The 24,565-nt window shown below is 34.7% G+C and overlaps 2 protein-coding genes across 3 annotated transcripts; both read right to left on the bottom strand.

Annotated features, from left to right (window-relative positions):
* Nucleotides 1–471: 471 nt before the first annotated feature.
* On the bottom strand, nt 472–10,979 carry LOC105038588 (2-dehydro-3-deoxyphosphooctonate aldolase 1). Its single transcript, XM_010914436.4, has 12 exons — nt 10,807–10,979; nt 10,611–10,707; nt 9,440–9,505; nt 7,519–7,578; nt 7,318–7,392; nt 4,850–4,934; nt 3,925–3,983; nt 3,204–3,248; nt 1,962–2,060; nt 975–1,022; nt 847–894; nt 472–746 (listed from the first exon to the last, which is right to left on the bottom strand). The coding sequence occupies exons 1-12, from the start codon at nt 10,962–10,964 to the stop codon at nt 690–692; spliced, it is 897 nt and encodes a 298-aa protein (XP_010912738.2). The 5' UTR covers nt 10,965–10,979; the 3' UTR covers nt 472–689.
* A 5,383-nt stretch (nt 10,980–16,362) lies between these two features.
* On the bottom strand, nt 16,363–24,310 carry LOC105038587 (uncharacterized). 2 transcript variants are annotated; one of them, XR_012142263.1, is made up of 7 exons: nt 23,776–24,310; nt 23,505–23,536; nt 21,460–21,597; nt 19,433–19,483; nt 17,456–17,766; nt 16,780–16,844; nt 16,363–16,674 (listed from the first exon to the last, which is right to left on the bottom strand). XR_012142263.1 is itself a non-coding variant. In XM_010914435.4 (6 exons), exons 1-6 carry the CDS (start codon nt 23,829–23,831, stop codon nt 16,630–16,632), a joined length of 387 nt encoding a protein of 128 aa, XP_010912737.1. In that variant the 5' UTR covers nt 23,832–24,293; the 3' UTR covers nt 16,363–16,629. The 2 variants fall into 2 exon arrangements, 1 of the variants encoding a protein (XP_010912737.1); XM_010914435.4 differs by lacking the exon at nt 17,456–17,766 and having other exon boundaries at nt 23,776–24,293.
* Nucleotides 24,311–24,565: the final 255 nt, after the last annotated feature.

Raw genomic sequence — 24,565 nt, 5'->3', positions numbered from 1 at the left:
ATCTTCAGATTGTTGTCCCTTATTTATCACTCATATAATTAAAAATCTTATTATTTTCCTTCATCACATTTGCTTGCATCATTATGTCCTCTGCAACAGCATGAGGCCAGTTTTGAATCAGAATTAGGATACTAGCTGTACACTTTCTTAACTGCAATTATCTAATTGATGCCAATTAGAACTTTGCATTTTTGCATTTTTAATTTTTGGTTATGTATGTGTAGAACTTTCTTGAAGTAACAAGAAAAGATCGATATTCCCAGATGGTGAAATCCATCAACCTCTTATACTGCTGATATCAAAATACAGCCAAAGAAGTCTCACTGCAGAATTGCTTTTGAGAGGCCAGAATTCTGCAATTAGATGCCTGCAATGCAAGCATGGAATAGGAAGCTTTTTTGAAAGGATGAGTTTTCCCATCTTCTATGGAAAAGAAAGAATAACAAGATAAGACAATCAGAAAAACAAATATGATGCCAAAGTGAGCTGCAAGTACCAGCTTGAACAACATAAATTTGACAACAAATGCATATGGCCTGACATGTAATATCATAGTATCATCCTGTCATACCGCAAAGGGAAAAAAGGGAAGATGAAAATTTATTGGATTCTAGAGATACATCTCTAATGCATGAATAGTGGATAAACTGCAATACAACTTGCAGTGCTTTCATCCTGGTAGATTCAGATTAATCTTGATAGGGTGTGAGATCGATCTTGAATGGCTTTTTCCCCTTGCTGACGCTCTACATACACGAACAAGAAAGATTTGATATTAACCAATTGACAATAATATGATTTTGACAGCTTTCTAAACCAGTGTTACGGAAGGATGAAAGTACTTACCGCTATTGCTATGAGCTCTTCTAGTAGCTCTTCCAGGTGGCGCAAAGGCTACAACATTAAGAACCTCAACTCAGTAAAGTAGTTAGGTGAAAACTAACTCCGTTAAATGTCATTAAAACAACACTCACCCATTGTGTTGGGCCATCGACGGGCGCTTTTAGGGGATTGTCATGCACCTACCATGTAAGAAAAAGGGTCAGCAGGAAGTTGAGGAATAGAGATTTCCCTGAAAAGTTGTGGAACAAATGCAGATCCATCCTGGTGCTCTTTATGTAAGAACAATTCAACTATGACTTGGATCTTATTCACAAGTTTATACAACTAAAGATTATTTCAGTATGCAAATAAAGATTATTGATGTGTTCCCTCTTTCAGCGACTGAAATAAACCCAGTATAAACTACCATCCTGATGTTCTAAGGGAGAAGATTGAAAGAGATGATCAATGTTTATGCATAACTCAACATGGTTATAGCATTATTTACTTTACTAATGTAAAAATAGCACAGAAATCCTGGTGCTAACATCTTATGACATCTCTTCTAGCAGGAACATAAATGAGACCAAGGTTCATTTACTCAAACAAGAATAAAGAATCTATTGTAAATGGAGATTGATGTTTGAACTGTCAAACTTGAGTAGGGAATTTATTTTAAAATTCAAATCAAATGAATTGAAACTCTCTCGCACTCTCACATTATATAATCTCTTCTAGCCAGAACATGAATTGAAATCAAGGTCTGATTGCCCAAGCTTAAGCCGGGAACTTACCTTTTAAAATTCAAATCAAATGAATTGAGACTATAATTAAATCATATAATCCCTCTTCTGGTTAATAAAATTCACAGATGGTAGATTGCAACTTCCATGTGCTCATGAAGGCTACAATAAACATGTGATGTTATTGATTAGTTTTAAGCCACTTAGAGGTAGAGCATGTTGGAGGCTTTTTAAACAATAATTAGGAATAGAGTTATTAGAAAAAACAAAAAAATGAGTAGTGATCTCGATCTCCTTAAAATCTCAAGCATCAAGTCCTGTCAACCAAGAACCTATGCAACAGTAACTATAAAAAGAATTAGTTACAGCAAAAAAATAATTCTTATCAAATATCACCTCCATGAATATTCCATCCACTCCAACTGCAACTGCTGTCCTTGCAATACATGGTATCAGTTCACGCAGACCCCCACTTGCGACACCTCCACCTTCCAGCTAAATGGGAAAAAAGCAAAATTCCTTTCAAGTCAGCAAATTCCCGTAACTTTTATGGATTTCTCTTTGGAGGGAAATAATCTCTAAGAATTTCAAGCACATCAAAGATACTGTACAAGCCTTGGGAATTACAGTTGGGTCAAACCAGAAAGTAAGTCAGTGCAACAGGATAATAGAGAACAAAATTTTCACCTCATCTGAATTTGAAGGAAATAAAACAAAGAAGTACAGCAACCAAGGAATCTCGATCGCACTTGAATCTTTAAATAAACAATGAAACATGGAGCTGTTCACCAAATAGGCCCCCTTTTCTTTATAAACCTGCCTTTGAGGCGTATTGCATGAGTCGTACAAAAACGAGGTATCCAACTCCGAAAACAAAATTATGTTCACTTTTCTTGATAATTTTCATATAGACACATACCTATGAATGAAACTTATGGCTTATGCCACAGGGGCCTGCCCCTCCTTGTTAAGGATATCTTTGGAGTTGCCTAAAGAAAGTACTTCTGAAATTTTTAAAGTTCTTCCCAGAAAAATAAGTGTTTGGTAACCATATTTGAAAAGTGCTTCTACAAGAAGAAAAATATGAATAAGTGCTTTTAAGAGAAGCTAGAGAGATTCTGGCTTATCTTTTTGTGAGAAACAACATAACAATGCCCTAAGAGTCTGTTATCACCCTACGCCTCCACCATTTTGATCTTTGCATGGAAATTCTAGATTGTCTGCTAAGCTAGATTGCCTGCTAAGCAAAGATAATTACATTCCCTAGAACTTTACAACTCCATTCCTATTTGTTCTTGTCCATATTTTTACTTATTTTCCCTTAATAATTGCATTTTTCCATTTAATACATCAGGAAAGAGGAATATTATCAAGCGTCAACCGTTGTCTAATGTATGACTTAAAGCTCACATGTCAAACAGTCCTTTCTCACCTTTGGTGTTAAGCTGTAGGAATTGTAAAATAAGATGACAAAACAGTCTCCATCATGGGAAGGGAACTTCCCTCACCTCAAGATGTAAATAAGGGGCCAGTGTCAAATATAACAGCAGACACACATAAGTCAACATGTTTTCCTTAGCAAGTCATTCCTAATCAATTCAAGAGATGAATCACTTAAAAGTTAATACAAGCGTACACCTTTTTCCCAGCAGGTTGTTGTAGTGAATGTGTAATATCTGCAACCTGTAATAAAACAATGACCACCAGTCAGCTTCTTCAAAGGCACAGCAACCAATTACTATAAATGATATGCAACTACATGGCTACGGTTTGTCAGATATTAAATTTGAATAATGAAAAAATAACAACAATACAAGACCATCACTGTAGTGAACCTTTCAAAAGCTACAAGTCATATGAGGATTTACAGTTAGTTGGAAGTTGCCGCATCATGATTTTGATGCATTATAATACTGTAACATAAAATGTAGTAGGATTTTTTAAAGCATATATGTAGGAACTTTGGTTTGAAACAAGTTCGGCGCTGAATAAGAATTGGAAAACATTTTGGCACAACAAATAGATAGTTAAGAATTATGTTAGAAAAAAAAATGCTATGATGTGAAAGAGAAGCACATTCCCTGAAAAAAATTATAAATTCCATAAATAATCCTTCGACCAGCCTTCAAAATTAGGACTTTGAGTTTTACAATTTAAGATTATGAAACAGGCCATTCCTGAAGTGCAAAAAATTCAAATGCAATATGCTATGTATCCATTCTGTGAGGGCAATACGATGCATATTCAACCTTTGTTGCTCTCTATAGGTTTGCACATATAGCAATGACGAAGATATCTAACAGAACAACAACTACACCATGGGAAGCTATGCAGAAATGAACAGGAATGGGATACTTACAACAGGGCAATTTGCTTCCCTCATCCACTCCAGATTGCGTGGATCAACAATTAAATCATCTGCAGATTTTTTTTAAAAATAAAAAAGACAAAATTAAAGCTTAGATGAAGACATACTAAATTCTACATGGTTGACCTGTTGCTGACAAAATTAACAAGGACATAGTCTATTCCAACAATATGCATGTAATTGAAGGAATTATAACTTGTTAGTGTAGGTCAATGAGGGTATGTAGAATATTATCTCTAATGGACAAAAATCCAAGGCAACATTGAGATCACCATCCAGCCTTACAGATTTTGGACCATTAAATCATAAAGTTCAGTTTGCAATTTCAAGTTATGGCCATCTTTAAAAGGTTGAGACAAACTCCACTCAAACAACATTCTGGCTTTCAAGAAACAGAATTGCTGCACAAAGTCATCTAATTTAAGTTGGAAAAGTTTCCCCTTTCAGCATCCCTGAGTTCAATGATAAAGAACCACAATCTCCAAGGTGCATTTCATCTTATAGTGCAACTGACAAAGTTCAATGAGTGTCATTCGGTACAAGGTTACTATTGAAAAATGGTTAGCTGTGGAAATCATGCATATATCATGTATTTCGTTGCTTGCTACTGTGCTTCCCACAAATAACTGCAACATTTCCCTTTCATTTTTTGCCTTGTTGCAACAGCAGATCCACATGTAACCTGGCTTCACAAGCAACCCACATGCAGCAAATTGACTTTGTTTAGAACAACCACAGGTCAAGCCACATTAGCTGAGTTCTGTTGGGATCCACTGTAGTTACCACCCATGTATAACAAGAGGTGAACCCCAGATTGCAACAAAGAAACAGATATATGATATTAAACTGATGATGGGCATAGTGATACAACTACTAGGATAAAGAAGTTCAACCTAAACAAATAATGAAAACTTACTGTAGCCAAACATGGTGCCTCGTTCACAAACCATAACATTTTGGTTTCCAGCAAGTCTAACCTTCTCTGCAGAATTTGACATAACCTGCCAAACTCAAAGTTGCTCAAAATGTACATGCATGTGTGAATGAAACAATGTACATGCATGAATGAGTAAAACAATGTAAATGCATGCATGAATATGCAAACACATGGAGACCATACTTCTATATATAAGCGGTGAACTTCTTGTCAGGAAAACTCATAACTTGTTCTGCAGGACACACAGTGGGGCTCCAGCACAGCAAAACTGAGTTTTACAAGAGTTGCTAAAAATAAATATGGACTATGATATAAAGAAAATGATTGGTTTGCCTAAGGGGCAGATCATTTACAATACATGTTATGTAGTATAAATGAATTTATTACAGCAATACATGTTATGCAGTATAAATGAATTTATTACAAAAAGAAACACTCAAAAAAATTACAATCATAAAACATTAACTACATTGCTTTAAATACCACAAACGTGAACACCTGTTATGGCTGTTTGTTTCATTTTCATGAAACTTCTGTAGATCATAAAGAATACCAGAACTGTAAAAGTTATATATTGGCAAAAGACTTACCCCTGAAAACTGTAAGCCAGGGAGATCTCAGATTTTACAAATACAACAAACTGACGAGAACAAGGAGCTCATGAATTGCATATGTATGTGAGAGAGTTCAAATTTTTTTTTACCAATCTAAGATGAAGGGCTAGGATAAAAAATCACCAGAAAATTCCTTTTCATGTTGTATTAAACATAGCTTTCTGTTGGGTCACCAGAGAAAACCCAATGGCCAAGGATTTCCAAGGGTGGAAAAACTGCAACCTGATATTTCTTGGAAAGGTAATAGTGGCAGAAATGGGCATCATTTGATCCACTGGAGCTTCATTATGGAAAAAGAATTGCAAAATGGCTTCTCATGATAATGGTGCAAAGAAGCATCATTGGATGAACTGGAGTTTCATTCGTGAGCTAGTTAGGTGCAGCAATCTATGTAGAAGTATGTAATCTTGCTAATTAGCTTAAAATTTTCAATAGTCAGGATTATAGGATCAAAATTTGTTGGGAAAAGAGAAAGAGATATTGTTGTTCTCTCTTAATATAAACATACAAATGCTGGTTAAATGGTCCCTACAGAAGGCTTCATCAGAAGAGATGACAGACCCACACTCTGAAGGGGCTTGTAGATTGTGAGGTATTAGGTCAGTTTCTTTGGGAGAAGCGGCAAAGAAGCTTATTTTAACAAAAAGTAAGAAACATTACAAAGAACAGTTTGGCTCCCAAGTCCTAAGAACACAGGAGATAGTCACATATCATGAGATGGTCATTGCAGACATTTGCCAGCATTGGGAGGAAGGTTATGTGGGAAGTCCAGTTAAAATGAATTTTGTTACAGAGTGCCACAAACTGCTCTTTAACACAACTTATCTTCCAACTACCATTGTGGTGTTTAAGATCTGAAGATTCATAAATCTAATTATACATTTTCCCTGTGCATTGACTTTTGCCCACTTCAAAAATTTTTGGAGGATGCACAAAGTACAAACTTTGTTGACCTGAAATCCTTTAATTTGCAATGGTATAAAGTAGATTGCAAGGTTGTCGCATGCAACAGTGTTTCAGGTAAGTGAAATCTTTTTTTATTTATAATCCATAATAATCTTTGCAATTCTATACTCATAATTCCTTTTTATACCAGGATAAGGTTTTCAGAACCAAAAAAGTGTGCCATACAACATATTAGGGAAGTGGTAAATCCATGAAGTGCCAAACTTTGATCAGCTCATATAATGATCATACTATTTCACTGTAAAAACACCTTCAGCATGTTTAATAGCCCATCACCTTTATGAAATTACATGATAATAAAATCCAGTTTCAGGTTAAAAGAAGGGGTTGTGTTTCTCATGAAAGTTGTTTTTAAGTATTTATACTGCAATTTTTTCAAACAGATTCTAAAAAGCAGCCGCCAAATGCTGTTCTTTTAAAACTTGCTGCTTCTACAATACATCAATCTCATGAAACTTGCCACATTCAAGAAAATAGCCTAACTATAATTATCCAGTCAAAAAAATGAAGAATAGGCTTGTCGAACCTCTCATGTCCTTCTTGAAAAACTTTGAGGAACCACGAAAGTTCTAATTACATCATATCTGATAGAACACCACATGCAATTCACTAAAACCGGAATACAGTCTATTTTTACTTTTATGAAAAAGAAGCTGTTATCACAAATTTATCAACTATGCGACAGAAAACTTGAGCAAAAAGACACTCCGCTTTTCCACCTGCTTGTGGAAGCTGGAGAAGTTTTCCTGACAGATTGATGGGTTATGGATGCATCAAATGCAGGATTATAACCATAAACATTCAAGCACCTAAGAAGTATAAACAGAGTTCTGAAAACAACAGATCAAAATATCACCAATTACTTACAGAAGGAGCACAAAATTGGCCTTTCTTAATGTTGATTATTTTCCCAGTCTTGGCAGCTGCAACTAGAAGGTCTGTCTGTTACAACATAATACCTTAAATTAAACAAGGGGAGGAAACACTTAGATTACCAAAATGACCAATTTAAAATTCATCATGGTAATCAGTAAATGGGCAAGTAAGAATTCTGCCTGGGAACAATACCTGGCGGCAAAGGAAAGCAGGTATTTGGATAATATCAGCAACTCTTCCAACAGCTTCACACTGGATTCAAGGAATCAGGTTAAAAACTTTCAAAACTGCTTGGGTTTCATAATGTGATTAACTTTTATATCCTAAAAAAGGTTACAACCACCAATACAAGAAACATAAGAATCAAACCTTTCAACTAACACAATCGACAAACAAGAAGGGAGTTTGAAAAGAATCAAAATCAATCCTTGGTTCAATTCATGGACAAAAGTAACAAAGTCAATAAAGATCATCAGTAAAATCATAAGTGTACCTATAAGCTAGGTTACAAAAGACTAGTATGCAGAATTCTCAAAAGATAAACATAGGAGATGCAGCAAAACCAAAGTTCAATGAAATAAAGAACTAGTGCAATGTAAAAAAGTTAATTGATAAATTGAAAAGATCCTCTCTGGTTTAGGACATATTCACAAGTTACAAATGTTAATGGACCTAACAGTCCTCATGAAAGACTAAACTTTTGGAATGAATATAGATAATATTCACCATGACTTCAATGTCCTTTTTTTTCATTAAAAAAAGAAGTGGAATAACAATATCAATTTGTGTAAAAAAGGCTTTACATTTTGATTAGTATTATGATTTGCAGTTTTATCCCTCAAGAAGAGGCCTTAAATTTGATCTGATTTCCAAGAGCATCCTTGCTGTAGATTCAATAGGTTTCTTGCAGCTTCCAAATGAACAAGGATCCTTCTAGGAACCATCCCTGGTATCTTTTCAGGTCCACTTCCAAACAGACTTCCATTGCCTTAGACACGAAAAGCATGTCTTTGGTATATATTTCGATAAGTTGAGAAACTGAATTTCAAAAATTATAGTCAATTGATGGATGGATTGGGAAGGAAAGGGAGGTGGAATAGTGCTTTTATGCTGAACCTAAAGAATGTAAAAGAATAATTACAAGACAGAATAGGAATAAGAAAAGGTTTTTGTGAAATAGAAGAAATTGATTAGTTGAGCAATCTTAAGATATCAGACAGCAGATACAACAAAGTGCACCAAATTAAAAGAAGAACAAAGAAGGGGTTTTGAGATGTGAAAAACCATCAATGCCAAAAGTTAGAGTGATCAACTACAATAGTATAACACATAGTAGAAGTATCAACTTTCTGGGAGGACTGAGTGGAAAGGAGGTAGATTGAGGATACAAGTGAGACCATATTAAAGTTTTATTACAATTAGAGGTAAGATACTAGCAAGTTGAGATCTTTAATAATACTAGAGACAATCGATATAGGTTTTATGGTTTGCATTTTTATGTAATAAGCTATAGATTAAGTTACAAATTCTATTGGACCTTTAGCTAGAGAAGATTAACAAATCAGAGGAAACTACTAAAGGGTAATATTGGGCCTTCTTGCTGGTAACAAAAGATCAATTAAAAGGCCCTGTTATGGAAAACATGATCAAGATTAGGCAATAAACTTTATTCTGTCAAACCTTATTTTCTCCTATGGTATTAAATGAAAAGCAGGTCGTCGATTGTATTTCTTTTTGGTTGATGGGAAGAAATATTTGGTACACATGAGTCATGATCCTAGTCAATGCATGTTTGTGGGCTTAATGTGAAGACATTGGTCAAATCTTGGATCAGCTGTTCTGTATGCCTCTATGCAAATGTTCAGCCTAGATTAAAAATTGGAGATTAAGCCCCAGCATCTTATCATATATCCTTGTCCAAAAATAAAAGTATGTTCTCAAATGCATTATGCCGCAAATAGATGTTTAGTAAAGAAAATAATGAACAAGTCAGGACAATGAGAATGAAGCTACAGAGGGCATTATACTTGATTTAAATCAATCTCCATGTTATACACATGGTCACATCCCCATTAAAACAATAAATAAAAGAAGCATTGAACCAACAACTTACCTGGCTACTCTCATGCACATCAGTTACAATTGGGAGATCATATGTTAGTTTCACCTTCTCAAGGATCTGGAATTTAAATCAAAACATGTGAACCAAGGTGAATTCTGAGTAAAACTTGAGCATGCATAGTGAATATTCATAGACTGGGACAGGCAGAGGACAGTAAACTTTATATATAAAAAAAATAAAAAAAAAAAAGCTTGAAGGAGAGGGAATCAAATCAAATGTGGAAAATAGATATGTGAGAGTTGATGATGTTTAAATGCTCACAGAAAAGAGATAAATTTGTAAAATCCATTAGTCAGAATTTTATTTTTTATCTGAACAAAAATAACTAAATAAGAAAAAATCCATTGAAAACTAACTATATGTCTTTAAGAGACAACTGAAGCTTGAATTTTTTTAAGAAAAGAGAAACTTAAATATTAAATCCATTTATCAGTAGTCCATCCTCTGGAACTAAATTCAGTTATAAGCAATTCTTAGATTCCTAGAAATACTATATTGAAACAATATTTTATTCTTGAAACATTGAAATGAAACTGAATTGATACATGAATATCTTGTACCTCGTAGGAAATATTTTCTTTCTATCTTCTCCAGGCACATCAATTTAAAATAGAGCATGCAATGGAGCTTTTACATCATCTGATAGAATTAGCACAAAAGTTTGAGTATCACAGCGCTGATGGAATTTCTTTTGGAAGGGATGCCTTCACATGACTGAGATGTGGAAGTGGAACATGTATCCTCACTCCTACAACTCTCATATGATTGATTTTGCATTACTTGAACTGATGCTGGCAACAGTGTGTGAAGAGACCTCATTGTTTTTTGTTGAATTAACTATTTAGATTACTATTGGAACATTATAGCAGTTTTTAATGAAAAGGAATGCTTTGGCATGCACTGCAAAAAGAGTTGAAAATTGTAATTGGAAAAGATGAAAATGATCTTCTTAGTTCTTCATTAATCTAGATAACATGAGTTATTTACTTCTTAAAAAATAAAAAAGAAATAGCATGATTGCAACATTTTTCATGAGGAAAAAAAGCCAATTTCACTAGCACTCTTTTTCCTTGACAACAACATCTTTCCTGGTCATCAAGCATATTGATATGTAAGAGGCAAAGCTTTTAATTTAGGTTAACCAGATAAAAGCTGTTGCTACCTTCAAGCCTTCTTCCAACCCTGGGCCACGAAATGATTTTGAAGAAGTGCGATTAGCTTTGTCAAAGCTGGACTTGAAAACCAGCGGTACACCAAGCCTATCAGTCATTCAAAATCTTAATCAGAAATTAATTATATTACAGGACTTATATTTCATTTGCGTTAATCAAGTATTACTTAAATCATCAACGACTCACTTAGATGTGACATCTTTTATATGTTTGGCCATGTAGAGTATATGCTCCTCAGATTCAATTACATTAGGGCCCGCTAATAAGAAAAATGGCTCGCAGCCTGTCCAGAGACAACAAATCAGAATGCATAGCATTGACATAATGTAGCTTACAGACAACATAGACACAATTAGTGACAATTATGGTGATTGTTTTCATATCTCAAAAAGCAGAGATATCTCACTTATAATGCACTGCAAGTTACATCTCAGAAGGAGGCATAAATGGAAATTAAACATCGCTTCAAATGATATATGAATCATTTAAATTAACTACTCAAACAATAGAGGAAACAATTATTAGAACCTTGTCAATTTGTGAACAAGAGGAAAAACATTCTAGCACGGCTTCCCCCCCTCTTGTGCTGTATGAAAGGGCAACAAATGCATCTTTTTCTAAAGATCGGAGGCCTTTTCATTTGAAAGGTAGATAATGTTCTTCAGATGGTTAGAACCCTTGCTTTTAACTTCATCCAATTCTGGTAAAGTAATATTGCTTTTGGTGGCAGTCGATCCTGATCCACTAACCCCTATGTTCTTTAAACTCCTCGACTTGGCTACTCAATAATATATGTGCACAGGCATAGGTACCTTAATATGTGAACAACTGATTCCCAACTAAATGATACTTAGCCGCAGACAACATGGCAGTGCTAATGATATAACCATTTCCCTTGGCTTTTTTGCTCTCTACTCCCACACTTAGAGTGCTCACTTCATACATTTAAAGATAAAGAAACTGAAAAAAATAATGATCACAACGGTGTCATGCAGTAGAGTTACACAATGTTGGCCTCTTGGACAAATGAACGAACGGCTACAATTCAATCACTGCAGACAAATGGAAAAATCGGGGTGGTGGTTCATATTCATCCAAACCCATAATAGTGGTATTCCACAAGATATTTCTAATCAGAATAAAGTATATTCCCCCTTTGAACAAAGAATAACTAAAAGCAGTTAATCTCCAATACAAAGCATGCCGAATCATAATGTGTGTGGGTGAATCTTAAAAACAGCATCCTGAAAAAGATACATGCTGTGAGAGAAAAGAACCTTGAGTTGGTTGTAAAGTGCCACAGAAGACTCCATGTCTTGATGTGATGCAAGAGACCTGCAACTTACACAAACATACCGATGAACAAAAAAGAAATTAAACAAAGGTGAGAATTTAGCATATCCAGAAAAGACAAGCTATCCCTCTATAAATTAATGGCTCATTTACCATTTTTCTAGCAAACAACAAAACCATACCAAGCAGTAGAATAAGATGGGAAAAGCAGCAGCTCGGATCGTAGAGAAAGATGGCATATTAAAAAATCGGTAAAATAATTAATTTCAGTCAGTAATTAAGCGATGAACTAGCATACACATCAGAAATTTAAGTATTTGATCTGGAATATCACCTGTAAACAACAGTTAGCGAGAGAAAGATAATTTAAAAAAAAAAAAGATTGTTCCCGCAAGATGGGCGACTTCTTTTCTCAACGAATGATTTTACCAGAAATTCACTTGCCTTTCTCCCGTCTAATCATATATTTTTATGATCTTCTAATAGCAGAACAATTGTGGGACAATGTAGATACAAATTCGCGAAAAGCCCCTAATAGATCAAACTTACGGCTCTATTATACTCGAATTACTGGGAAAAAAGGGGAAAAATGCATGCCTTACTCGATTCAGAGGTCGTCTACGAGCTCGGAGATCTCAAAGACTTCCCTGAGAGACGAATCGCGCTATCTCTTCAATCCCCGGCCCTTTCAATCTTCCGAGAGAACAAAAAGACTTGGATTCTCTGGAAAGACGAGAAGGAGAAAGAGGAAAAGATGAGCAGCTGCAGTGGCCAGTGACTCCGAGCGGCCTCTATAAATTAGCAGAGCTTTGAGGGTGTTTTTGGAATTTTACATTTATATTTAAATGTCACATTCTCTAATTCTCAGCTATTTTTTTCCACGTTCCACGGTGGCGGAAGGAATCCAACAACATGACATCCCACCAACCAAGGTTACAAGTATATCTTGTCTTAATCAAAGCCTTTTTTTTGTTTTTTCCGAAGACAGCAACCATTATTGTGCAGCCCATTCTCATCTTTCTACCAAAAAAAAACAAAAATAATGAGTTGTGATGGACGACAAAAGGATGAAGAATGATGTGTTGAGATTAATAGTAGATATATTTTATAAACAAACTTGGATGCATGTGATGCACAGAACAAGCCATGTAGGAATTTTGCTTGAACGAAGTTTTGAAGTTTAATTCAAATTGGATCTTGGTGAAATGGGTGGAGCCAGGATTAAAGTTACAGCCAACATTTTAGATGATGATGATGATTTTTTTTTTTTTTTTTTGGTTATTTCATGGTCCAATTGCTTCTATGTCAACCATCCAGGCAATTATTGAGCAAAAAGCATGTGGCGGCTTCAAACCATAGGTCCATCCAAATAATTGATCTTTTTTTTTTTTTTTTTTTTGGGTAGAATAATTGACCTCGTTAATTTGCCCATGCGATGTATTGAATGCGGGCAAAATGACACCATAGCTATTAGCTGAGTTTGTTTTGAATTTTACTTCAGTAGAGTTAGCCGACCGCGTCCAAAAATTTATTTGAATACTAATTCAAGTCCATATGGGATTAGGACATCGATCTAATTTATTATAAAGATATTAATTTGAGCTTAAATTAATTTACTCTATGACATTTATTTTTTATAAGATTAAAAGAGCAGTTGTAATTGAGTGTCTTAAAGATTGGATGCATTAGAGATTAGAATTTATAAAATAATTTTATACTTTTTATTATCCAACTTTTATAGTGAGGCTTTTATATTGCCTTTTCTGTGGATGTATGTTAATAAATTGAATCGTATAAATTTTGTATGCTCTTATCTTTCTCATATTATTTTTTTCTCTACTTTTTATTCTCTTTTTTTTTCTTCTTTCATATTTGGGAGTTAATCTAGTTACCTAAAGATAAAAGAATAGTAGGCTATAAATGGGTTTTCAAGAAAAAAAAAAGTATTTTTAGAACTGAGGCAATACTATTCAAAACATGATTAGTTGTAAAGAGCTATAATATGAAGGAGAGAATAAACTTTTATAAAGTATTCACTCTTGTAGTGAAGCATAGCTCCATGTTTGTTCTACTTACTATGGTTTGTGTGTTTAATTTAAAGCTTGAGTAAGCTTGATGCCAAAATTACCTTCTTACATGATGGGTTGGAGGAACAAATCTTTATATCATAGTTAGAGAAATTTCTTATTTCAGATAAAGAGTTTTATATTTGCCTATCGAAGGACTCTTATATGATTTGAAACAGTCACCTAGGCAATGATATAGAAAAATTGACACTTTCATGTTTAATAAAGGTCACATTAAAAATCATTATGATAAATATATTTATTATAGGAAACTTCCACTTGATTCTTTTGTATATTTATTGTTGTATATTGATGATATATTGATTACAACTAAGAATAAATCTAAAATCAATAAGTTGAAAATTTAATTAAGTGGTGAATTTGAAACGACGAAAAAGATTTTGAAGATAGAGATCTATAGAGATTGACAAGCAAATCGATTTGTCTTTTTTCATAAAAAATACATATAAAAAGTATTTGAGCGCTTTAGTATGAATAGATGCAAATCTATGAGTATTCCTTTAACCACATATTTTAAATTATTTGCTTCATTATCACCACAAACTGAGAAGGAAGTGGAGTATATATCACATGTTTTGTAAGCTAGTACAGTTGGTATTTTAATGTATGCTATAATTTATATTAAGCTTAATATTTTATATACTGTTAATATAGTTAATAGATATATAAGAAATCCTAAAAAGATACATTGACGGATCATAAAATAGAGTATAAGATATTTGAGAGGCTCTACAATTAACTTAATCTATCATAGTAGCAGATTAACTAATATTATTGCAAGCTATGTTGATTTTAATTATACAGGTAATTTAGATAACAATGATCATTGCTAGGATATATCTTTATTCTTTTTGGTTGCACTATTAGTTAGAAGGCTATACTTCAATCTACAATTATCTTATGATAATCAAAGTAAAGTACATGGCTGTAAAAGGGGAAGTAAAAGAAGCTATATGACTGTATGGTCTCGTTGATAGTTTTGATTTATAGTGATAGTTAACAATTGTGTACTATGATAGGCAGAGTATTATCTACTTGGTCAAAAATTCAATGTATCATGAACGGACAAAGCATATTAATGTTAAGTATCATTTTTTTTAAAAAATTATCAATAATGATATTATTACAATTCAGAAGATAGCCACTAAAATCCAGCTAATATATTGATAAAACTACTTTTAGTAAACAAATTCAAGCATTGCTTAGACTTGATTAATGTTTATAGAGAATGATATCTTTATGGATAGATGAGGAAGAGATAATGAAAAAGATTTCGATATATTTGATTAATAAACTTCAAAATAAGGTAGAAATTTATTGAATTTGTTTTGAATCTTACTTCCAGTAGCATAAGTCCATCCCAACTCAAAGTTTATTTTAAAAAATAGTTCGAGTCCATTTCGAATTAGGACACTGATCTAAATTAATTTATTATAAAAATATCAGTTTAAATCTAAAATAATTTATTCTATTCTATATATCCCTTCTAAGGGAGTAGTATTGAGAGTTGTAATTGAATATCATGGAGATCTGGTAGATTGAATGGTAGAATTTGTGCAATAATTTTATACTCTATACAATCTCCCCTTAAACTGAACAACATAAATTATATATATATATATATATATTTATTTATTTATTCTCTTCCTTTTGATCTTTTTGTTTCGTCCGGTTGCAACACCAGCTAATACTCTATACGTGGACAGGAGATCGGCAGGCAAACAAGATTATCAGGCGGCTACGGTATCCTTCCGCCATCATTGAGGCAGAAGCTCTAAAAAATCAATTTTCTTCTCATATATAACTGTTAAAATAATTCCATTTTCATAACTTTTGAAAATATTTAAATTTTGAAACACTCGTACTTTGAACAGATCTATATTTACATACAAGTACTTCATGAAAGTCCAGCCACAAGTAGACTTACAAGCACTCGCTCACTCGGTTCGGCAGGTCATACCAAGGTCGTACCCATAAATTTGATAAGTTCTCAGACATTTATAAGATGCTACCTTGTAAAATAAAAATAAAAATAAAAAAATAAGAACTATTGGAGTAAAATTTGGCAGTCACTAGGCCCACTTGCTCGATATAGAACTAGTAACAAAAGTTGGTCTGTTTCCCTTGAGCAACTCAGTTCAGCCATACCTGCCTTCTCTAGCGAGGACGTAGAGCTCTTCATGACGAAGTCATCAAAACTAACAAACAGCAGCAAATCTAACTCACTAGCATCAACCTTGATCAAGTCCAACCCAAGCCACAGGTGCTACCATGATACCCTGATTACCTCACCAGTGGAATGGTATAAGGCTGGGTAGAAGAGAACGTTTCCTTGGGGGGAAATCTGTAAAGCACGAAGAGAAGACAAACCAATATCCATCTTGCAGGTTAGGCATAAAAACAAGATACAAACTTTAAGCAGTAGCTCTGTTCTGCTCGTTCCAGTATTCATTACAACCATGCATTTATGCACCGCTGGGATTAGTAAGATAGAAAAAGTAGTTCAGCATAGAGATGGTACAGCATCTAAACTATGATGATATAATCCATCAAATTACTTCCAAAAACTCTCCAAGTCCATCCTTGCAAGCGATCACCTATGCTCACCAGCAGTTGGCATAGCACTGGTCTAAGCATTATGTATCACTTGTTGTAATTCGGATAGAAAGTCCATCTGCATATTCTCATAAAAAACCGGCAATGATTAAGGAATGCGAACTAAATTTTCAAAATAAAATGAGATTGAATGGAAAGCAGAAAGATCCACAATAATGTTCACCTGATGAGGAAGTTTCAAGTGACCCCATGATGACCCACTAGCTCCAGAATACATCACCGGTCTTTCTGGTAGGGACCAGAAACAAATGAGGTAAAGAATTGAAATGCACATAATTATAGCATAATCAAAATTATAATAATCATTACAATGATTGCCACATCATATGGGTGTGACTGAGTGTGCATACAAGAACAAGCCTGTGAAAGCAAGGAAAAGGGGAGCATGGGCACAGTGTATGCGGCATCTTTCACATATATGATGCATGGTTTGCAGTAGATATACCTTTCAATGTTGAGAATATGATGTTGAATGCATTAACTTATATTGTCACTCCAATGCTTCTTATCTAAGGGCATGTTTGGCACTTTCTTGTGTTTTTGTTTCTCTACATGTAAGTGAAACACAATATGGAGATTGATGTCGAAGATGGTGTTTGCACAGAACTTCTGCTATTCCTTGCTTGTATCTTCACACTTTCTGAGAGCATTAAATCTTTGCCACCAAAAGCTCTAAATAATTTACAAACAATTTCTTTTAAAAAAAAAAGGTTTCCATTATAAATGTTGTTCAGTCTAGTTCATTGCTTTCTGGGTTTTTGAAAACAAAAAACAGAAAGCCATGGGAATACTGAAAAGGCCCTGAATTAACAGAAACTGAAGGGGTTTTAGCAGATTACCAGAAACCTTTACTCGGCCGCCACCACCACCACCAGTGGTAAAACCTCTCTACTTTCACTGGGAGCTACTAATGTTGGAGACAAAGATTAAAGCCTCAAAGAGGGGCCAATAAATTGAATTTTCAAAATTTAGGAAATAATCTGTTAGAACTCTTAGAGAAATCTCTGTTGCAATGGAGAAGAGCAATGATTTCCCTTGGATATGACAAAATCCTGTCAGCTGCTTTTAAGCTCATGCATTGGTGGAAATAACTGCGCTAAGTAGAGGACACTGGTTGGCTTGTTGATGCAATGAGACTTGCAAAGGGCACCTAGGGCAAAGATAAGAAGATGAGATAGAAAAAGAGAAGAATGAGAGGCTTTGACCACATTAAAAAAAAAAATCAATAATATTAAGATTGATGAGAGCCTTAAAAATCGGCCTAATATTCTTAGCAGCTCACATAAATCTTTAAGAAACTAAAGTTCAGAAAGATTCTTAATCTACACCACAGATCTGCTTGAAGATACCTAAAATAAATAAATTTGCTAACACCTCTAAATTAGACATAAGACGTCCTATCGATTTTGATCCCCATAATTTTCAAAATTGACAAAGGTCCCTGATAACACATTTAAATCCTAAAGACAATCTTTAGATGAGTATAATTGTAATTTAATATTTAGGTGGAAAGATATGCACAAAAAAAGCTTGAAGACTAATTCTGGATTGCACCTGATTTAGAGTTTTAGCCCCCCCAGATCAACCTAATGTCTTGGAAAGAACCAATCTCCGAGTTCAGTCATTTTGGTACAATCCAGGAACTCCTTTTGCAAATGATGCAAGCCGGTGCATCAGACAGCACCATCATATTTCACACATTAAAACAACAGTGTTCAAAAAGTAGTACACCTCACACAGACCCTATATGCAATACTTGTTACGTATCCATTTGAATACCTTTTCCAAGAATCAAAACCATTGGTAAGCCGATAATGTTTTAACAGCTTAAGTAATCAATATCCACAGTTTCTTGCCAATGATTTTACAAAAGTATGTGATGCAGGCAGTGTTACTTCAAAACTATGTTACAGCAATACTAAAACAAGAGTTAAGCATCAGTTTTGAACTTTTGATGTGTGACTATGCCTGCATCATTTCGTGTAACAAGTATGCATTTTGTGTGCACATACATGTGTACATCAGCACACACACACATACAAGTTTTGATTGTGTGGCTACACGCAGAAGCCATTTTTACTAATACATACAAAGAATAATCAACTGCCCCCTTTCCATGTAAAGCTTACTTTATATGTTGGACAAATTGATGAAGCTCATGGATCCAGGGTAATAGGCTAATTGCATTCCAGTTATTGATCAAGGAGATCTTATAGTGTCAAAAAAATAATAATATAATGGTCTATACAGATCCAACAGAGGTGGGAATGACCAACTGAAGAAACCCGCAGAGGAAGCCATTAGAAACATAGTAAGACTTCTTCTTAGTTAATAGTCCACTATTTGAGCATAAGCAACCACCAGAGCGATAATTTTGTTAACATCAGTTATGTGCATAAGATAAGTTGCAAGGTAACAATCTAAAAGCTTTGATGCCTTAACATCCAACTTCCTTTTAGAGTTGATGGATAAATAGGTATAGTAAATAGATACATGTCAATTGTTTCTTTTTCCAAGTCCTAAGAGATATCCTACCACAGAAATATACATTGATAACCTTCCTTCAGTAGCATAACCACAGCTGTGTGTTATTGTAAAAATACTAGGAACAGCCATTCTTTATAAGACAGTAAAAGAAACTAGAATGGAGATGTCCAAAAAGACCACAAGGATCTGAAATCTTGAAACTAACCATTATCAATTCAATTTGTCACATGTAAATTTCAAACTGGTTAATCAAAGTAATTCCCAGAACCAGCAAGAGTGCAACAAACAAATTTACAGAACTTACGAGACCATAAAGACATATAACCCACCTGATAAATCAATTGATGGATCATTGTACAAGTGCATGGCATTTGCCCAACCTACATAATAAAAAACAAATAATATGAGAATCTTGCAGCTAATTAACAGCACAAACAGTACAAAAAAACCTAAAACTTGGTTATCAGGTGTATGGTTGTGCATGGTTTCCAAAGAAAAATGCTAAACTAACACTAATCTTCATAACAAATCTGACAAATCTGGGTTATCCTAAATAATTGCCTTTAGGAATAGGAGGCAGAAGTCACCAAAGGCAACAGTTCTGGAGCAGTAACCCTGGCTTTTCAGATTTACTTCTGAGAGTTGTGTTAGTTTAGGATTGTTTGTTTCCAATTTCTCACCAATGAAAACTTCATCAAGTCATAAAAATAAGACTACTACTGGATTAGATTTACTTAAGATGAAAGGTCATAACAATAGCTATTTGCTAAGCATGTCCCTCAAATGCGCAGATCATGAAAATGATTTGGCATCTTAAAGGAACATGGACAAAATAAACAAGTGCCTGCATAATCAGTAATCAAACCAAAACATGATATCACTGCAAGCTGTATCAGCAGCTGCACCTGATGATTACATTCACCACTTAAAAAGCCTATTAGTAAACACCCTAGCCTTTTGCTAACTCATGCTGTACTTTCAGACTAATACCGTATTCCGTACAGGGTTTTTACTCTGAGAATGATACAAAGAATATGGTTTTCTTGAAAATAAAACAAGTCTATTACAAGGATGAGAAGATGCAACATTTTTCTTAGTATATAACTATCAGAAAAATCAGGCAGCAACAATGTACATGAGCATCTGTTGAAGCTGTTCCCTGACAGTCAACTTCAACCTGCTTCAGTATGCTAAGCAGATGTGCTCAACAAAATAGCACTAATTAACATATTTTTTAACAACAACCATGTGCTGCTAGCTTAGCAAATGAGAATCATAAAGCTGACTTCAAATAGCTAGGACATGGCCAGATAGCTATGGCTATGGTAAGAATTATGTCATGCTAGATATAAATAAAGCAATGAAATTGTTTCTCAGGATTTCAATAGACAAAGAATTCAGCTTTGTCTACCTATCTACATGAATATGTGTGTATCTATCAATGTTTATTACATATTTATATGGTTATAATACACATGGGGTATAACAAGGGCATTTTACACCCACTGCAAAATTCAATAATCAAATTGCAAATTGAAAATCTATATGATTGGATGTAATCTATGAGGTTTGAAAGTCTATCTATGAAAAACAATCTGTTAGAAATCTCTTGCCTATACATCAAGTCCTCTCAAATATATGGTTGGCACAATACAGTGTGCTGATCTGGGACAACCTGATGTAACAAAAGAGGTCCAAAAAGTCTATGCTTTTCTAGAAAAGGTTATTTAAGTATTATAGACCATATCCAACAGTTTAGAATTCCATATTGCAAGAAACAACATTAAATTTTGTAGTCGGTGTAAAGACCTATCTTTACATGCTGTATATAATAACCGCACCTTGTGTGTTACTACAGGCATGCATACATCTGTCATTCATGCATGCATGCATATATGTAAGAACATAGGAATGCACTTGATTCAAAATATCAGCAATAGCTTTTTTTCTTTTATACGTAGAACCATCATAAATGGGTTACACCATTGAATCTTACTCTGATGTTTAAGACAACAACATTTCAAAAAGAAGTTTCTCTATGATGCCACTCATTATTAATTCCATTTCATGGTACATCTTATAATGCAAGATACTGGTGAAGATGCAGGAAATGTCAAACAATATTAAAATACATAAGATGCATCTTACAGTTAAGCAGGTGCAAGTGTGGGAGCCACACAAAAAATTATTTGGCAGTTTATAGTTTTATTTTCCCATGGATCAATCTGGTAACACAACAAGAAAGTGATATGAATCATGTCCTTGACAGCAACTTCACATGACTATGATAATGGTTTGTCTCAGGAAATTTACATGACACTCCAAGACAGACAATAACTTGCAACTGCATACTTACGCTTGTTTAGAAGTTGCGTGGCTTGACTGGTGCAACACCCATCTATGGGTATCAATCCAGGATGAGTGTTATCATTTTGAACATTGCTGCTCTTCTCCCCATCAATCCTGTAGGAGTAATTCGCTTTTTCAAATCGATCTAACAGATAAACACAAACCAATTAGAACTCAAGCACCAACACAGACAAGGAGGAACACATGAAATACAAAATATTGCAAAACATCGGATGAACAAATAGTTAGGTCTATGTAGGGGAAACATTCTGTTTGATACAGAAGAGTGTATATCATTTCTTGCTAATAGTACATCACTGAAAGCCCAAAATATAAATACAGAGATGACACAGTGTACACTTTAATATTCAAAGTTCTTGTGCAGTTTCATATGCACATTATATTGTCAATAGACCTGTTATCGCACCACATGCATGTACGTGGCATGTGGCACATGATCAAGAGATGCACTTTGCTCCTCTAGAGCAAAGGGTGTCTAATCCTCTTGAATCCAAAAGGTATGAATCCAAAATCAATGCTTGCTAATTTACTGGCTATGAGGTACTAAACTTAAATGATATAACACCAGAGCATTATATTGGTTTTTTTTTATTATGAAGAATGTCAAGTATCAGCAGATATATGCTAATTTTAAATAGCATCATGTAGGACATATTATTGATAGTGAAGAACCAATCAAAATCTTGACTATGATTATGTTCATACGCTGTTGAGTTCGTCTTCATGTCAATCAACTAACCCATCAGAATGTGCATCAACAGCATTAATTAAGTATTTTAAGAAGTGTGACTTCGTGCAGTAGATTTTAGCTAATTTGGTGATTGCTGTCTCCTTTACACCATTGGAACATGAAGCAACTACAGGATGCAAGTTTTTAAACAATAAAATGTTTGGAACCCTCAATAAACACAGAGGTAATTGGCTTCTTTTTAGCCAAAAGAATTAGAATCTAATTAATTGCACCTTATCTACTAACAAAAAAAAGAGGAACTACTTTTAGATGTTGCTTTTGTATCACTAGTAGTTGACTCTTAACCTTAATTGGCACCTTAAATTTCTTAGGTTGACATAACTTTGATATTTTTGAAAATGAAATGATATAATACTCAGCATAGTCAAATAAGGATGCATCTCAGCAATTCCAAATGATCTGCATATACAAGGTAAAAGTGGCGTACTTTTATCAATATCAAAGGGGTTCGGGAGAAACCTGTGTCCATAATTTCACACAAAAAAATTTTTCCTACATGATATTCTAGACAACCGTGGGAAAAGGATACATGCAGTAGCAAATACCTTTTTTGTGAAATAGATCATATGCAAGTTTTAATACCTAAAGCAGAGAGAGAAAGATAATAGGATACTACAAGCCACTGATTCTGTTTCCGCTTACCCATACGTATGCCCAAGAAGTGTACATAATGTCCAGCCAGATCTTGACTACCAAAATTTTTGGAACAGAAGATTACAGATTTGTTAAGGTGAATGTCCAAAATGGAAACTTTTCTAAAGTTCCATTAAGAATATGTTTCTTCTAGGCAACGTCAAAACCAGAAGTTTGTTATTTTGTCAATAAACTGCCAAAACCAAAAGTTAGATGTTGTTTGTCATATAAAGTTTGATGCTGTCTTCTAATATACCAAAGCCAAAAGGTTTGACCAAAATTCACCCAGTCTTCCTAAGATCATCCAAGATGTGTAAACAGTAACTGAAACCAGCTGCTTAATGGCAAATCTATTTCAGCCAAGACTAAGGGACCTTAGCCTAACCTTAACGAAAAAAATAAAATTTCCATCCTTCTTAAACACAATTTGGCTATGAGTCTTCGCTGAGAAATTGCCTCATATACAGAAGTAAATTTAGCCCACTCCTTGAGCTCAAGTTTGCAGCTTGAGCATACTTATTACAAGTATTGCACACATACTACCAATTCCAGAAACAGGAAATGTCGGCACAAACAAACTTAGTGATCTTATCTGAATAGGCAAACAACCATAATCTATAACTAAGAACAGAGTCTCGAGAAAATACCTCCGGATTTGCGCCAGTGGTGGGATCGCATCCTGAGACATCAAGCCATTAAACAACAAAGAAAGTCACTAACAAGTAGATAACACCAAAAAGATACAATCAAAAGACAGAAAGAACGAAAAAGAAGAGAAAGTAGAACCACTGCCATAAGCAGAAACAAATTATCCAAGAAAACAACCAGAAATCATAACTACAAAAAGATAAATCGGAGTCGGATAAATCGCTCGGATTAAGAAGTGATCCGATACCGATTCCAAAGAAGCTCATGTACCTTGGAGCGGGGCGAGCGAATCGCTTCGCGTCCTCGGAATTGTTGTTCTCGATCATCTCAGCTCTCTGGCAACGAGAGAGAGAGAGAGGAGAAGAGAGAAGAGAGGAGGCTTATTCTCCTCCTCCTTCGACTCCGAATGGAGAGCTGGTGGTTGTGGTGGTGGGAAGAAGAAAAGGAGAAGCGCGGTGGGGCGGAGCTCTCTCCCACGGCGAGGTCCGGTGGGGAACCAGGAAGGGAAAAAGAGGATGACGGGAGATCGGAGCCTCTGCCCTTATGCCACCCCCCGTTTAGTAATAATAAGAGGGAGGGAATTAAACGCTGTGCTTTGCGCGGCGAACTGTTCCTTATGATCCATATGTTGAGCATAACCTGAGAAAAAGAGGGCTTCAGGGCTTATTCGTACGACATGTTAACAGAGTCCTGAAATTGATGGATGGGGAATTTACGTGCGGTGTTTTTTTTTCTTTTTTTGATAATGATGGCCCGAAGGCATCATGATTTAGAACAAATAGGATCTCACAACATTCCTCCCAAAAAGAATAAACAAATAGCAACAGAGCTTAGAATCTTTGTATCCAGATTAAAGAGATAAGGAACGAAGAAATACCAGAACCAATACTTTATAAAGAAAACATAGCAAATCCATCACCCAGGAAACAGACCCACCCAAAACATATTCACATAAACCTGCACAGCACCCATCATATACAAAATCTGATTCCAGATGCAGCAGACTTCTTGTTGGTTGATAATCCAAGTATGTAATAGTTCCATCAAACTTTGAGTAGAC

The sequence above is a fragment of the Elaeis guineensis genome, chromosome 1 (genome assembly GCF_000442705.2).
Source record: "Elaeis guineensis isolate ETL-2024a chromosome 1, EG11, whole genome shotgun sequence".
In the NCBI taxonomy this organism is placed as follows: Eukaryota; Viridiplantae; Streptophyta; class Magnoliopsida; order Arecales; family Arecaceae; genus Elaeis; species Elaeis guineensis.
The sequence above is the reverse complement of the archived record's forward strand: the minus strand, read 5'-3'. Positions and strand labels throughout refer to the sequence as shown.

Coding starts and splice junctions, on each gene's coding strand:
- LOC105038588 (XM_010914436.4), bottom strand. CDS start 10,964: ATGTTGTCTGTAAGCTACATTATGTCAATGCTATGCATTCTGATTTGT. Junction 2,061..3,203: donor AACAACCTGCTGGGAAAAAG/GTGTACGCTTGT, acceptor TTTCCCATTTAG/CTGGAAGGTGGAGGTGTCGC. Junction 747..846: donor AAGAGCTCATAGCAATAGCG/GTAAGTACTTTC, acceptor TCGTGTATGTAG/AGCGTCAGCAAGGGGAAAAA.
- LOC105038587 (XM_010914435.4), bottom strand. CDS start 23,831: ATGATCGAGAACAACAATTCCGAGGACGCGAAGCGATTCGCTCGCCCC. Junction 19,484..21,459: donor CACGCAACTTCTAAACAAGC/GTAAGTATGCAG, acceptor TTTATTATGTAG/GTTGGGCAAATGCCATGCAC. Junction 16,675..16,779: donor ACTTGAAACTTCCTCATCAG/GTGAACATTATT, acceptor GAGAATATGCAG/ATGGACTTTCTATCCGAATT.